The sequence below is a fragment of the Grammomys surdaster genome, unplaced genomic scaffold (genome assembly GCF_004785775.1).
Source record: "Grammomys surdaster isolate TR1022 unplaced genomic scaffold, NIH_TR_1.0 367, whole genome shotgun sequence".
NCBI classification, from domain to species: Eukaryota; Metazoa; Chordata; class Mammalia; order Rodentia; family Muridae; genus Grammomys; species Grammomys surdaster.
In genome coordinates, this window is record NW_021604786.1 from 3847467 (window position 1) to 3863544 (window position 16078).

The following is a 16078-nucleotide window of genomic DNA, read 5'->3' on the forward strand; positions in this document are numbered from 1 at the left end:
TTTAACCGCACAGCTAGTCATTTGAGTCAGGGAGGGAAGATGAAGGGAAGAGAAGAGAAAGAGCTTGCACGAGGATGTGTCGACATTACATGCGTGCCACCTAAGCATGAGGACCTGAGTTCCATCCTGGAACCCGTATTTTAAAAAGCTGCGATCCCAGCGCTGCGGAGGCTGAGGAAGGAGAACCCCTGGGGTTCACTGGCCACCAAGCCTACCTCTATCAGCAAGCCTCAGGCCAATGAGAAACTCTGGCTCAAAAAAAACCCCAAAACCAAAACAAACAAACAAACAAATAACAAAAAAGACCATGGTAGACAATATCTAAGAATGACACAGGTTAACTTTAGGTTTGCATGTGCATGCGTATTCGTGTGCATGTGTGCATGCACACACAAAAAGGTCACGCTGAAAATATTTAACAGCCATTCTCCTGTTCTTTCTCCACTGGATATCTGTCACAGGATTCAACCCTCTCTCAAATCATAACAAATTGAGCAGCAAACAGAAGTGGTCCAACAGGTACTAGAGAGAGGCTGTTGGGCATTTCACAAGTTTCCTTTGATTGACAGTTATTGTTCAGCAAGAAACCGCATCCCTCTGAGGGTTGCATACATCCCGTGAATGGTCCCTGGAATCTGCATATGAGACACAGTCTCTGAAGTTCCACTGAGAATGATAGAACTAACCAGGTGCATTTCCTGAAAGTGGACATTACTCTAAATTCTGCAGCAATGGCCTCGGGGAGGTTCTCAGGAGGAGCCAGACAGTAAACCCCAAAGGTCTGCAGAGGGCAAGGGGCATTGGGAATATCCACTCGGCTGGGGCAGGTACCTCTGATGGAGACCGACACTGTGTACAAGGATCAACAGTGGTTCTGGGCATCATGAAAAGCCAAGAACCTCTTTGGAACCTGAGCTGATGTCTCCACAGCTCACACTGTTTCCATTGCTTACGCTGCCCTATTTGGAATATTCCCCCCAAACCGCAACACATACACACACTCTTCTCAGTTACTATGTATTGGCCTCCTGCTCTGATTCGCTCCAGCAAATGTCCTTTCCCATTTTAACAGATAACCCCCACTAAATATGCTTGGTAGAAAACAAGGTCTCATCTCTCTGATGCACATGGGTGAGGGGTGGGGTGTGAGGGGTGAGTGGCTCGGGAAACAAAGAGTGGACCGTAGGAGGGATTAGCATTGTGAGTCACCACCTTGTGCTGACCACTTCAAGTTCAATTTAGTTTAGTTTTTCTAGCATTGCTTTGTGGTAGGTGTTAGGTACGTAGGCTGGGGCCACAGAGGCTCAGGAAGGCTTAGTTGTTGACCTCAGGTGCCACAGAGAAGGAAGAACTGGGGTAAGCTTCAATTCCAGATACTAGGTCCACAGGTCTTACCAAGGCCCTTGTTCTCATCGGATGGAGCCTCCAAAAGTTACTTTTCTTATTATTACAGAGATTCTCACCAGCAAAACAAAACAAAAACACAAAACAAACAACAAAACCCACCATCACCAATACCAACACCAAAAATAAAAACAGGGCAGATGAAGCTGTCTGAACAGGCAGAGCCCAGATTGTATTAATAATTTAGGTCCCACTACAGCTGAAATGAAGCTTCAGGAAAACAGGTCAAAGCCCAGAACGGCAAATGGATGTAAGAGTGCTCTCTCTGCTACAAGCCAAATCCTGACTAATCCACCAGAAAAGACATAAAACCAGAACGCCTATCACACACCAAGCAGATGCCCGCATTGTTATTCCATTTTATTGTGTAGAAAATGCACTGGGAGATCGTGTATAAAATCTAGTCATCAGCTTTTAAAGACAAGGCCCTTCCACAGGAAGCTTGACAATGACAGAGATCTGTGCTAACACACCTGGCAGCTGAGAGGAAGTCACGCTGTGTCTGTGGCAGGATTGTGGGAAAGGAAGACTGTGGCTCCCATTGGCCAGGTCCTAACGGAATCAGCAGGGAATCACACGCGTGCGCGCGCACACACACACACACACACACACACACACGCATACACAAACATGCACACACATGCACACATATACACATGCATGCACACACATACATGCACACAAATGCACACACACATGCACACACACACATACACACACAGATACATACGTACACACACACACTTTCTTTGTAGTTCGTGGGTTCAAACCCAGGGCCTTGTGCACAGTAGGCACGTAATTCCTGTCACCAAACTACATCTCTAGCCCCAAACACATTTTAAAAATGCATTCCCCATCCAAGATCCAATTTCAGACAAGACAAGGCACATCCAGAGCCTTTTGAACTGAATCACTGAGCGGAACAGAGGAAGATTATCCGGATCACCAGTTCTCCAGTAATAAAGACAAGTGACTGCGTGACCCTCGTGAGCCCAGGATCCCGGCATTAACACATCAGCGCCATTTGGAATAAACGTGCATAACGGACGCATTTGTTTTTATGAGAGTTGAGGATGACTCCAGCTGAACCGGCATGGTAAGCAGGGGTCCTCAATAAAGGCCATGCTTCAGAGGACAGATATTAATTACACTTAGCAGTTTTCAACATTGATACGGTTATCTTCCTGTTACTGAAAGGCAGGCTACCGTATGAATGGATTTAAGCAGATACACGGAAGTCCTATTGAATCAGGTTGTGGTGGCTGTACCACTGTACCTGGGGAGAGCAGGCCAGGTCCCTCGGGGAGAGAGACGAAGCAGTGCACCGTGGGGAGGTCCTGTGAGTTCAGAAGCCCTGCTTACTTCAAACACATCCTGTCTCCTCACTTCTGACCCAATATGAGATCATGTGGCCAAAAGGAGGAAGAAGAGAAATATTATGAACAACATAATTTCTTCACTTATGAATTGACTCGCGGTGTCTTCTAGACCAGAACTCTACACTTCTAACATCCACTGGCATTTGTCCAACTGGCATTTGTCTTTTCTTTTTTTCCCCCCAATTCAAACTGCTCTGCGCTTGGCAATAATGCTTAATGTCCCTTTTGCAGCTGCAGATTGAAAACCTGAAGCTCAGGCCATGCGCCATTACTTAAAAGCACCTTTTGAGCGATCTATTGTGTAGCAAGTTATCATTGAGGCTTCGAGGCATATGAGTGCCATGAAACAGATTAGGGAACAAGACCCTCATCAACCAAAGCGAATGATCTTTCCAAGTGTAAAGTCTCCTATGTCTGTGAAAATCTTGTCACTAGATAGTGAAGTAGGGCTCAGAGGGATGGCTTGTACTCTCACGGTCATGGGTTTGAGTTCTGCCGTTATTTTATTTTTTTGTCTATCATTGATAAACTCTGCTTCCAAGTCTCAGCTTTTCTTCCTTTGTTCTTCCTTTCTCTTCCACTGACAAAATGGGAATAGGTCCAACTTTCTTAAAAGATTTTTTCAAGCATTAATGGAAACAACAGCCTTTGGTACCTGTCAATCATATTACTATAAATCAAACCTAACATTTGCTATAGTGGGTTTCCTAAGATTTCAAGCTGAGTTTACTAACAGAACCTAAAAGCCATTAATTTGGAGTACTTACATCTACTGTCTTAGCTAAGCTCTCTAATTTCCCTAAAATTAAACCTCATTCATATCTGCTGCTCTCACAGTTAAGGGGAAACTAAGACTACAAATAAGGCCATGAGATTTTTTTTTTTAATGCTGAAAATTAGGAATGTTTCTGACAAATCCCACTGGGGTTCAGTTTTCACATTCTGCCATCTTTTCAAATAGCTTTCTGATGTTGATGCCAGCTTCTTATCTTTCTATTTTGGGTTTCTATTCTCTGAAAACTAGCCTCTGCAGAGTAACAGACGCCAGTCGTTTCATCGAATGATTAAGATAAAATAGAAGACCGTGGAAGACATGGGAATAAACTTATTAAAGGAGAACCGAAAAGAGCCAGTCAGCTATGCGAAACTATGTGCTACCACGCTTCAAAAACACAAACATTTTAGGGATTCATTACACATCTAGCTCTTTATCATTGTTAGGAATTCGGCCTTCTTAAGGGAAGATGGATTTGCAAAGAATGAAGAAGATTTAAAGAAACATCAAGCTGTCCGCCTTCATTCATAGTGTCTCAGTTTGTTACGTCCCCAGGAGACGGGAATAAAAGGCAAGGGGCATCTCACGCAAGGGTCCCCAGTACGGCACACTACGACTTGCTGTTGAGAAGAAGTGCTCCCAGGAGTGACATGGAGAGCACTCTAGTAGGTGTAGGGTGGTGGGAAAGGCTCAGGATGGGAAGAGGGGTTCAGCCGGGCTTGACTTCCCCCTTTACCCCAGTGAGTTATGGCACACTAGGTCACACGCTGGTACATTCTAGGCCCGATTCTCCTAAACAGAAAATTGTAACCTTCATAGTCACGAGAACTCCATACATTGATTCACTTCACACACCCAATCTGGCCCTCATAGGTCAATGACTTAGGGATCGATTAGTAAACAAAGGGGTAACTTCTGTGCCACATGCTCTCCCTGAGCTCTTTATTTTAAAAACAAAGTCATGGGTGTATGGTGATAAGACCATGTCCTGTCTGGGAAGAGGGACCCTTAGTTGAGAAAATGTCTCCGTAAGGTTGGCCTGTAGCCAAGTCTGTGGGGTATTATCTTAATTACTGATTGATGTGGTAGGGCCCCGCCCACCACCGCCAGTGATACCATTCCTGAGCAGTCGGTCCTAGATGACGTAAGAAAGCAAGCTGGACAAGCATTGGGGAGCAAGTCCACAAGAAGCACTCCTCCATGGCCTCTGCTTCAGTTCCCGCCTTGTGTTCCCGCCCTGAATTCCCTCATTTATAGACAGTGACCCGAGGGTTGTAAGAGTAAACCTTTTCTTTCCTGGGTTGCTTTTGACCACACATCAACAGACACTTGACTAAAAACAGAAGCCATAGGGCACAGTAACTTAGAAATTTGGAAGTCGTGTTTATGCTGATGAAAATAGCCAACGGATTATTATGAGTTCTGGAGGTAGGCGTCAGAACATTCATTCTCCCTTCAGTTCCCAATGAACATAAACCTGCTACATTACCTCTGCTGTGGCCATTGTACAGGGGGTAAAAACCTGGTAATGACTTCTATATGTGTACATGTGTATTACATGTCTTGTAGACAGTGAAGCACCACACAGCTCAAGGAGCTACCTTTTACCAAATAAATACTTCAACCTTTCTGATTCAATTTACAAAATAAAGGCCACTTGTTCAGGGAATCACGTGCCTGTAAATACGGTTCTTAAAGAAAAATATTGATTCCACTTATTATTTCGGTATAAGGGACGTGCTGCACATTTGTGCAGATCAAAGCAAAACTTGCTGGAGTCAGTTTTCTCTTCTTCTACCATGTGGGTCCCAAGGATTGAACCCACATTGTCAGACTTGGAGGCCCGTGCCTTTATCTATGGAACCATCTTGCCAGTCCCCGTACATATGGTTCTTGAGCATTTTAAAATGTATATCTAGGTGATCATGCAGAAACCGAGAAACTAATTACTGGTGTTAATGAATGCAAAGTGTAGTTAACACAGGAGTCTTTGGGAGCAATTCTCAGAATGCTGAGATAATTCCCCAAGGGTCAAGGGAGAGTGTCCGAAGCGCTAACCTATAGCACTCAAATGCTATGTCGGGTCAGTGATGTATTTGTATGAAGTCATTCATCAGTCAATTCAATGAATAATATCAGTAATAACAATCACTTGGGAGCTGCAGAAGAGCTCAAAGCATTCTTGAGTTTTCTTAGAGCTCCTCCCCCTTTCTCTTTGGCTGGGGCTGCTCAACTCCACTTAAGACCATGTGACAGGAAGGGAGGCTGGGAACCTTGCTAAGCAGCTCCCTTGATTCCAGGAAGCTGGCAAGATGAGCTGCTTTACTGTGTCTCCACTAAAATAATAAATATCCCTGTTGATCAATACTGGAACTGACACCCAAAGAGGTGCCATTCCAGGCCCCATCCCCAATCCATAGCAGCTTCACTGTGAACTAACATCCAGCCTCAGTCACAGTGTGTGATACTCACCCCAGTCCCATGCCTCTCTATACCACCCGTTTACATGCCTTATTGATTTCCTGGCCCTCTTAAAATTAACTGTGCTTTACTACTTTCTTCAACTGTATGGCCTTCTGGTTTTATTTTGTGTTTGTGTGTGTTCATGTGTGAGAGTATGAGTACATCTGTGCTATGGTGTGTGTGTGTGTGTGTGTGTGTGTGTGTGTGAGAGAGAGAGAGAGAGAGAGAGAGAGAGAGAGAGAGAGAGAACCTGTGTTCTACAGTGTGGAGGTCAGAGAACAACCATGGATAGCGGTCCTCTCCTTTCACTTGGCTTAAGTTAGTGTTTCTTCTTCCCTGACTGCATATGCTATGCTAGTTGACCTGAATTGCTGGGATTCTTGTCTCTTTCTCTCATCCCTTTGTGGGAATGCTAGGTGCATTCTGGGGATAGAAACTCAGCTTCTCCCACATGTGAGGCAAGTATTTCCCTCTTGTCCTTTGTAGATTTCTTATAAAACTACATTTCACTGGGATAAAATACTATTTGGATGATTGAAGCCGCAAGGTCTGTAGAGACATCTCCATGTGGATGACAAATATGTTGATATTTCTATGTTCAGAACCTAAAATACCCTAGACTAATGTCCTTCCTACTTCCATGGCCGGCCTCTCTCTCTCCCCCACCCCCATTCTTTACTATGTGGTTCACACTTGGAGAAAGTAGAGCTATATATGTGTCAGATGAGAATGGTGGGCTTTGGTCCATCCTAATTATTTAGAAAAGTACTAGTGACTGAGAAAGAGTAGACTAGAAATGACACTTCCTACAGATAGTTCCCACCCTGGAGACTGATGACCATCCGATTTCCTGGTATTTTGGTTCTCCAACAGCCCAACATCTTCCAAGAATCAGACAGGGCCCAGCATAAAACCCCTACTCTGTGCTGAAGATTCAAAGTGGAGTTCTACTGCTTTCCTCATTTTTAATTTATACAGAACAGAAGAATTCCAATTTGAGCAAAGCTACAAGGAGCTATTGGTTTTCTAAAGTTCTCTCTCTAGACAAATGCTTATTCAGAATGAAATTAGGACGATATCATGATGTATATAGGTATTCCCCTTTTGGGTTGAATCTATACATCAACATCTATAAATAAAAACTTTTTAGTACCTAGAGTCCACTTAAACACTACCTTAAATGTATAACTGCATTATCTGAAGGGCAATTGTTTATACACAGTTTTAGACCTTTGCATCTAAACATCAACGAATAATAAAAATTTCAACTCCTAAATCATTTAACTTTTAATTTCTCAAAAAGGAATATTAGTTTCTTGATATTAGGTTCACCTTGAACACCCATTAGTAAAGACCCTAAGAAAGCCTCACCAGAGGTTGCTACAGCCTTAAACAAGGGACTGGGAATGGTACAGACCCAGGGCAGTCCGAAAAGGTGTTGACTTCTGAATACATGGATCACACTGTGTGTTCTTACAGCACTGACATAATCATGAAGACTATGAAGAATGCAAAAGGCCCTGAGCACACAGGAAAGCCACAAAAATACTAATTTCTTTGTTTGCTTCTAATCCTTTACCTATCTGTGTAGAGATCACAGATCAAGGCAAATGCTATCTAAGTGGGAGAAGGGGGGGGGTCCTAGAAGTCTCTCTTTTGTAATACCAGTACCAAGCCCAAGGCTTCACTATATAGCCCTGGCTACACCAGAACCCACCCCTCTACCTCTTGAGTGCTAGTGTTAAAGGTGTGGGGCTACTGTACTCCACTGATGGTTTTATTACATGAATCAATAGATGCAGGTAAAAATGTGCTAGAGTCAAAACACACTCACCTGCTGCTGAAATCTCTCTAAGGGACTTATGAAAAGTGACCATTTTTCTGTGTTGAGATTTCAGAAAGCAACATACACAGACTATAGATGCATCACTTTGCAAAAAGGAAAATTAGCATACAAAAAAGAGATTACAGGTCCAAAGGGGAATAAAAAAAAATAGTTATCAACAGCAACGGTGAGACTTGGAGAGCCAGGACAACACTGGCCTGGCAAGACACACTCACCGGTGCAATACTGACATGAAGACCATGGGAGCAACCAACCACTTTCTGATTGGACTTAACTTCCACTCCACAGGATGAAATCCATACCTGGCCCCATTGTTGGGCCAAGAATATGTAGCTAAACAAGTTTAGGTCTTCTGGAGAACCTACTAGCATTATTCAAAAGTGGACAAAGTATTAAAATTACTCCTAGTGACTCATTGTTGTACCTGCAGATGAATGCACTGCTCATCCCTCATCAGAGAAACCTCTTTTTTTTGCAGTAAATGGCAATTAACCCAAAGACCCCAAATTGGCAAGGTGCAGAGAATAAGAGATAGTAGATCACTCAGCCATAAGTTGACCATTTATGCTGCACTGTCTAAGACTCAGAGACCACTGCAAAAGGTGAGGTGGCGGGGCAGAAAGGCTCTAAGGGTCAGAGGCAGTGAATGGGCACAGGACACAGCAGGGCAGCTACACATGGGAACTCACAGTGGTTATTATGGGATTCTTAAGCCATGTGCAAGCTCAGGCCAGACAAAATCCCAGCATGGAAGAGGAAGGTCCCACCCCTTGCCAAAGAGCTCCTGGCCATCTAGCTGCTGGAACAGGGAACATCGGTGTCATTAAGGGTGTGGGAGGTTGACCACACTCCGCTGGAAGGCCACATATCTATGAAGGGATGGGAAACAGAGACTGGACCTGATCAGTCTCTTTTTTTGGGGGGGGGGGCCGGGCGGAGAAGTCACAAAGTTGGGTGGACAGAGAGAATAAATAGGGGAGGAGCTGGGGGAGGGGGTAAATATGCTCAAAACTTAAAGTTACCAAAGAACTAACAAAAAGTAACCCTAAAAATATAAAAAAAAAATGCTGGGTGTCGTGGTGCACACCTTTAATCTCAGCTCTTGGGAGGCAGAGGCTGGTGGATTTCTGAGTTCAAGGTTTACAAAATGAGTTCCAGGACAGCCAGGGCTACACAGAGAAACCCTATCTTGGGGGGTGGGGGGGGGGAAGGCAAAAACAAAACGAAAACAAACAAACTGTGGTAGGGAAGACCCTAAACCTCTGAGTTTAAATAACACATTCAGACATATTAATAAATGTATCATTCATATCTAATGTGATTTTGCATCACTCGCCGTACTAGCTGATCAACAGCCAAAGAGTGCATGGTGCTCTGAATGAACAGATGAGAGAAAATTATGGAAGAAAGATAGTAGCATAGTATGAGTGAGGTTGGGAAACCAGCCTGCTGGCTGACAAGTCTTAATGCAGATATCTTCTGCATCCCCAGGATAATGGTGTGCCAGTCAAGGGCAAAGACTTGCAGGCTTCCTACCAGGAGTTAAGCACCCTTTGGTGCTCTGCAAGGTGTTCCTCGGGAGCTGGGAGTTAATTGGTATAACTCCTGAAGGTGCCAGATGCTAGTGATATAATTTACTTTTCTGTTCCTCTGTTCATTCTCAATAGCAGCAACAGCCAATGCTATGCAGTTCTTCCGTAGTATCAACCTGCTCTCCAGGCATTCACTGACTCTCCTTGTGGCTTGTGACTAACACACACACACACACACACACACACACACACACACACACACACATGCTACAATGACAGACAATTTGGAGATGAAGAGGTTGAGGCTCAGAGAGGTCAAATAGCTCCTCCGAGGTCATGGAACCGAGTGATAATGCTACCATCCAACCTCACATAGCCTTAGCTTCCATCCTGTGCTCGTAATCATTACACAGGGCTACCTTCCATCCACCCATTCCAGCCTCCATCTGCCAACTGATCCCATCCTCTGACGCAGCAAGACTCAGTTGGTTTATAGCCGATTATTATGACCTGGCCTCAAAGAACCTGGTCTCCTGGATGAAGTAGCCATGAAAACACATATTACAGCTCAGCACAACAAGTACAGTAACAGAGAGAATGAGCTCCCCCCACCCCCAGAGACCCGGGATCTCTCTGCTTGATAAATATGGAAACAGGACAAGCTCCTGAGGGCCCCCGAGCAATCACATCCCGTAAAAGCCTGGTTGCAGGATGAATGAACAACCAGTACCTTACGACATAAATACTCGGTTGGCTAGGTATGAAGGAAACTGCAACATGTCAAGACCCATGAAACATCCCAGCAAGAGACACAGTTCATGTACTCTGAAGTCTGTTCTCAGCCCTTTCTTGCTTTGACCTTACACAAGAAGTTTACGTCCACCACAGACTAGTTACAACACGTCAGGCAAATCCTTTTATGAACAAATGGAGACAAAAATAATATCTGTGCCACGGAGAAGAGAGATAAAAACATTAATCTCTTAGAATCCCTCTGACATAGTGCAGGCACACGCACACTCCTAAGATACCATTAAGCTGGTGTATCTTTGAAGCCCTAGTGTTGGTCATTTCATTTGCAGCATTCAAAAACATTTTAAGGACATAGAACTTGGGGGCTCAAATGGCTCAGAAGTCATGAGGACTAGATGCTCTTCCCTAGAACCCCGATTCCATTCCTATCAACTATATGGTGGCTCTTAACTCTATGTAACTCCAGTTCCATGGGGGGGGGGAATCTGAGGACCTCTTTTGGCCTCAGACATGGTATACAGACATACGAGCAGGTAAAACATTTACATCCCTCAACATTAACATTGGAAGGCAGAAGTTTCAGGTAAAACCTTAAACTCAAGAGGATGAGAAAGAAAGACACGCAGCAAAGCTGAATTATCCCGAGATGCCGACTGAATTGAGATGGTCGATATAAGCAATAAATTCTCATTTACAAAACTTTCTGCAAGGAGGCCATTTATAACTTTTAAGATTTCCCTCTTGTGTTTTCGTGTATTCACGTGGGTGCACATGTGTGCAGGTACGAGAGTCTAGAGTTCAGAGGTCAACCTCTCATGTCATTCTTGAGGTGCCCTTGATCTTTTGTTCTTTTCAAAGTCTTTCTGTGGCCTGGCCTGGAATGCACCTTCAGCTAGGGTAGCTAGCCATCCGATTTACAGCAATCTCCTTGTCGCCGCCACCTCTCTGGTCCCAGGATTACAGGCGCATGCTAGCGTGCCCATCTTTTTTATGGGGGTGCTGGGGACTAAACTCCAGTCACCATGTTCTCTCTAGCAGGTACTTTACCAACTGAGCCATCTCCCTCACAAGTCTATTGTATGTACAGTAGTGACAGAATGATGCCATGCAATAGCAGGTCAAGAGAACTGAACAGCCCACACTGGAGCTTCCTAAAACCAGTCTACTGGCTTATGACTTAGTTTCTTCATCTGCAATATGGAGGTACTAAAAACACATTCTGCCGGGTTCTTTTGAATGTCCAATGAGCCTCTACCTACAAGGCAATGCAAAGAAAGCCCCACCTGGTGCATGGTACCCGGTCGTCAGCAAATGGGCCCGGGAGCGAAGCTTTGCATCCAGGAAATGTGATTCTTCATTTCTCCCTTCGAGCCAGGAACTTGGCAGCTTCCCTAGAATCTGATTTCTTCTCACTTCCCACCTACCAGCCATTGCCAAGTTCTACTGCATCTTCCCTTAAATATCTTTCGCATGCCACACCCCCTCTCTGTTGGCAGATCCCCGCCCTCCCCCGGGTTGGGCTCCCAGCATCTCCTGCCTGGATCACCATCCCAGCTCCCTGACTGCTCTGCCGCTGCTGCTGTCTACAAAGCTGACAAGCAATGCATTCACTGCTCCAGAACAGCCACCCTGCCACCTTGGAGCAGGAATCTGGCCAATCCCTGTAGGATGGCGAACACACAGGTCTGCATATTCTGCATCCTCCTGACTTTTTCTGCCTGATCCTCATTCCTCCACCCCCCCCCCCCAAGTTCCTCATTCTTCCATCCCCCCCAAAGCATCCCAAAATACTGTCTGCTTTCTGTGTAGCCCAGTGGTTTCTCCTGAGGTCACCATTTTGGTCACTGGGGTCCCATCCTTCCTGTCTGTCCCCCAAGGCTCAGATCCTTCTCTGAACATATTCTAGTCAACTGAGGAGGGGAGATGTCCATAAAGCTCTTGGAGATGCTCTTTCTGCCCTGAGGAAGATGAGTTACATTGTTACAACTATTTTCTTTTTGAACTTTGTATCTAACATCCGGGGCCAAATCTGATAGATAGAACTCATTTCACCCACGATGATTGGATGAAAGAACAAACGTAAGAACGAAACAGTGGGAATATTATTCCTACTTCACTATTGATTATTCAAATTCAACATCTAGCTATCCGAAAGGATAGTACTCACAACACTGAATTACTCACATGATTTCCAGTTCACACCAGTATCCAGCACTGGGTCAGCTATGCCCAGAGACATCAAGAAACTCCATAGAACCTGAGTGTCGGAGTTTTTCTCAGACAGCCTTCAAGGTTTTTGTTTGTTTTGATTTTCGTTTTATCGGATATTATAAATATAAACAATCAGTCATTCGTCTATAGACAAGGTATTACATAATTTAGATTTCTTTTTCTTGATGGTTCTCAGTGCAGAAATGTACTAATAGCTCATCAGGGTTGGGGGAAGGTCAGAACATGCAGAGAGCACTGAAAATGGCAGCAAGGGGCATGCAGAAACTGCACAGGCACTGCCAGAAGGTAGCTCATGGAGTCTGTGGCAGGTTGGGCCATCTACACACACACACACACACACACACACACACACACACACACACACGCACACCTATGGGCCAGTGACATAGTTTCTCTCTGCCAGCTGCCAAGAACAGAGACCTGGCATCACCTAGTTAGGGCATTGTGCCCACTTTGGCTTGCCTTCTTCTGCTGAAAGCCCTAAGCAGCCCATTAAAAGAGGAGTGTGTGTGCAGGGAAACAGAACTATGTCAGAAAGATCCAAGGGGAACTATGGGAAGCACTGTCTGTCTTCAAACCAATATCCATTAAAGCTTTGCTTGTAGCTACTTCAGACAGAATGAGGGGCCTGGATAGGTCTCAGCCAGAGAGCAGGCACTGAGCATGTGCGGGGACATGGGGTCTGTCTCCAATAGCACCCCCCTTCAACTCCCAGAAAAGGCTTGAAGCACTTCTTAGATGCATTTCTTTTTGAACTCACTTAAAACCACTTAAGTTACCCCAAATAAAACATCTTTATTAAAATTCAACTAATTGCAAATTCATTAGCATTTTTAGTATGCGTGTGTGCGTCTTTCTCTCTCTCTCTCTGTGTGTGTGTGTGTGTGTGTGTGTGCTGTCCTTGCTCCTAATTAATATTATCTAAAACAAAATAAGTGTGCAGTTAACTGGGCTTCATGAAACCTGATGGAGGTCAGTCTAGCATTAGGGTTCCTAAGGCATTCTGATTAGACTACAATAGTTAATCTTATCTCATGATGTTTGCCGCTGTGTCCTACAGTCAAGACAGGGTCATCTTGGGCTTGCTTAAACCTGAACTGTGGGATTGCCATGGACCAAAATCTTCCATTTCTAAGTCAGAGGATCTTTTATATAACAGCGGCTTAGATACTTCCTAAGCTTTTCTAGAAAGGGTTGTCTGAGAGCGTTCACTATTACTTTTATGGAATTAGAAGATCCTAGAGGATAGTTCTGCGTATGAATAACCAACTATTCCCATAAATACTCACAAAGCAATATTTACAGCTTTTCCCTTCTATTGATACAGGGTCTGTCTTATAGAACAAAGTATCGCACCGGCTCTGATTAGGATTCTAGGAAAAGGCTCAGGAGAGGCTCAAAGCCAAGCAATTCAGAGAATGAAAGTTACATTTGGATACAGAGTGGATAGAGAGTTTGTCTTCAAAGTAATCAAACTGTAACTCTGTACATTAAGAGCCATCCATGGAAAAAATTCTGACCATGGGGGTCTATCTTCCACAGTGTGGTGTTCTTCACACAATACATCTGTGACACTGTGATAGTGTCATTCCTGAGCCACTTTCGGCAGCTTCTGTTTGAGCGCCCTGAGAACAATGTATCTACATCAGCTTCCCTGTCCACAATGGTGATATTGATACTGCGCTATGTGGCCCTCCCGTTGCTAAGAGATTTACATTGGGCAGATTGTCACACTTCTAGCAAAGCATTCTGGTGCACGAAGCTTTTGCTCCAGCTCAGTGAGTCCTGAAGGAACTCTACCTCACACTTCCCTGTGTGGCTTCTTAGTTAAACAGGGGTCCAGCTACACAGGTCCTGCCATCAACTGTCAGGATGACACTAAATCTATCTATCTATCTATCTATCTATCCATCCATCCCTGTACCTCGGTATCATGGAAGGCCAGTTAGCATCAGGGAGTGGAGGCAGGGCTATTGGCAAGAGGCCATCCATATTGACCTTCTCCTAGGCAAGCCTCATAGAATAAAGCAAGACTGGAGCCTAGCAAAACACTGTCCTCTCCTAACTCTGCTCTACGGGGTTTTGAAATAAGCCATCACAGAATTCCTTATCCCAAGTTTGTACGTTTATGAAAACAGATCCAAGGAGAGTTTATTTACACCAACACCCCAAGGGAAATTGTGCGAATGTAACATCTTGCCGCAAAATCACCGCAGCCCTCCAAACTCTGTCTCCTACAGGCTGTTCTGTCGCAAAAGGCAGAAGGCCTACTCCTAACCCCGAAGGAACTGGGAAAGACACCCCAGATAGCCATCTCTCTCTTGAAGACAGGTATATTAGATGGATTGGAATTTGCATGTCATTTGCAAAGCAGACAGATCAAGGCAGAAAACTATAGAAAAAGCCTCCTTTCCCTGGGGGTATTCACACAAAGACACATCAAAATGCTTTATGACTGGCTTCCCTATTCAGATCACTGGGTTTTGGTCAAATTTTATTAATTGCTATGCAGGGAAAGGCCTTTGGAGCATCACAGAGCAGCCAGTACCCAGGAGTCATCTTAAAGGGCAAACCTATCAAATAGTAAGAAATCTTTAACTGCGATGAAATACCACTGGCCCAGAATCACTCTCCTGTGTCTCCCCCTCCCCTAGTCCTAGACATCAGAAGGGGGTACACAGTGCCCCATCAGGGCTTTGATCTTGGGCCATCAGTGATGAAGGCTGCAGGGAGCTCTCCTCCACCCCATGTCACAGGAATTCCTGCATTTAGGATCACTCTCGCCCAGCAGGTAAAACTCAAACCTCTGATTTCAGCTCTATTTAACCACACAAAAAAAGTTATTTCTAGGAGCTCATTTCCATTGTAGAACCCCAGCTGAAAAAAAAATGCCTCCTAGAGATAAGAGGCCCAAGGGCAGCAAGAAGGCAGAACAGGAGCCAGCTCGAGGTCACAAAGCTACCCAAGACGGGCACACATGTGACACACTTCCAGCACAAAGCTCCGTTTTTCCGAACAACGGACCTCTAAGAAGTACAAAGGCCGGCTCTCCCGGCAAACACAAGTCACCTGCAGTAGATTTAACCTTGACCCAGCTGCAAAGAAAGTAACTTTAACTCCTTGGCAACACCCTTGTGTGTTGCACAAACATGCTTCTGCAGAACCCTGCAATCACACCCCCCCAAACCCCCAGAGAAAGGCATCCCTGGCCCAAGCCCAGCCTGTGACCATGCTTTACTGATAGCCCCCCATCTCTACTCCCAATTTACACTCTATGATGCACGTGAAGAGAGCTCTCCGTGCTTGCCAGAGATGTCGAAGGAGATTCATACACAAAGATGAGAGGCCATGGCACACATAGCTACCTTTTTCTTGCGATCCCGGGACCGTTTGCGGTGTTTCCTTTTTTTCTCAGTCTCTTCTTCCGCATTGATTTCTAAATCCCTGTTTTTCTTTAACTGGGAGGCGGCATGAGCCATAATGCATTGAAAAAGACCCTGTCAAGCTCACAGAGCTTTCTCTGAAAAGGTGATCTTCTTGGGTACCTCTAATCAGGCACAGAGAAGCATAGCCCTCACAGGAGAGGAGCCTGAGCTGAAAGGCAGGGAAGCATCCAAGAGGCAGAGAGGCAGAGATGCTGGGGAAACGGCAGCTTTCAAAACCCACCAGAGCAGGGGCCAGATTTCATCCTACA

At 44.9% G+C, this 16078-nt stretch overlaps 1 protein-coding gene across 1 annotated transcript in view; it reads right to left on the reverse strand.

The window, feature by feature from the left end:
* Ank3 (ankyrin 3) overlaps positions 1–15863 on the reverse strand; it is a 316865-nt gene extending 301002 nt beyond the window's left edge. The window contains exon 1 of the mRNA XM_028780242.1: positions 15750–15863. Coding sequence (XP_028636075.1) covers positions 15750–15863 — 114 coding nt within the window. The remainder of the gene's footprint in view (positions 1–15749) is intronic.
* Between the last annotated feature and the right edge of the window lie 215 nt (positions 15864–16078).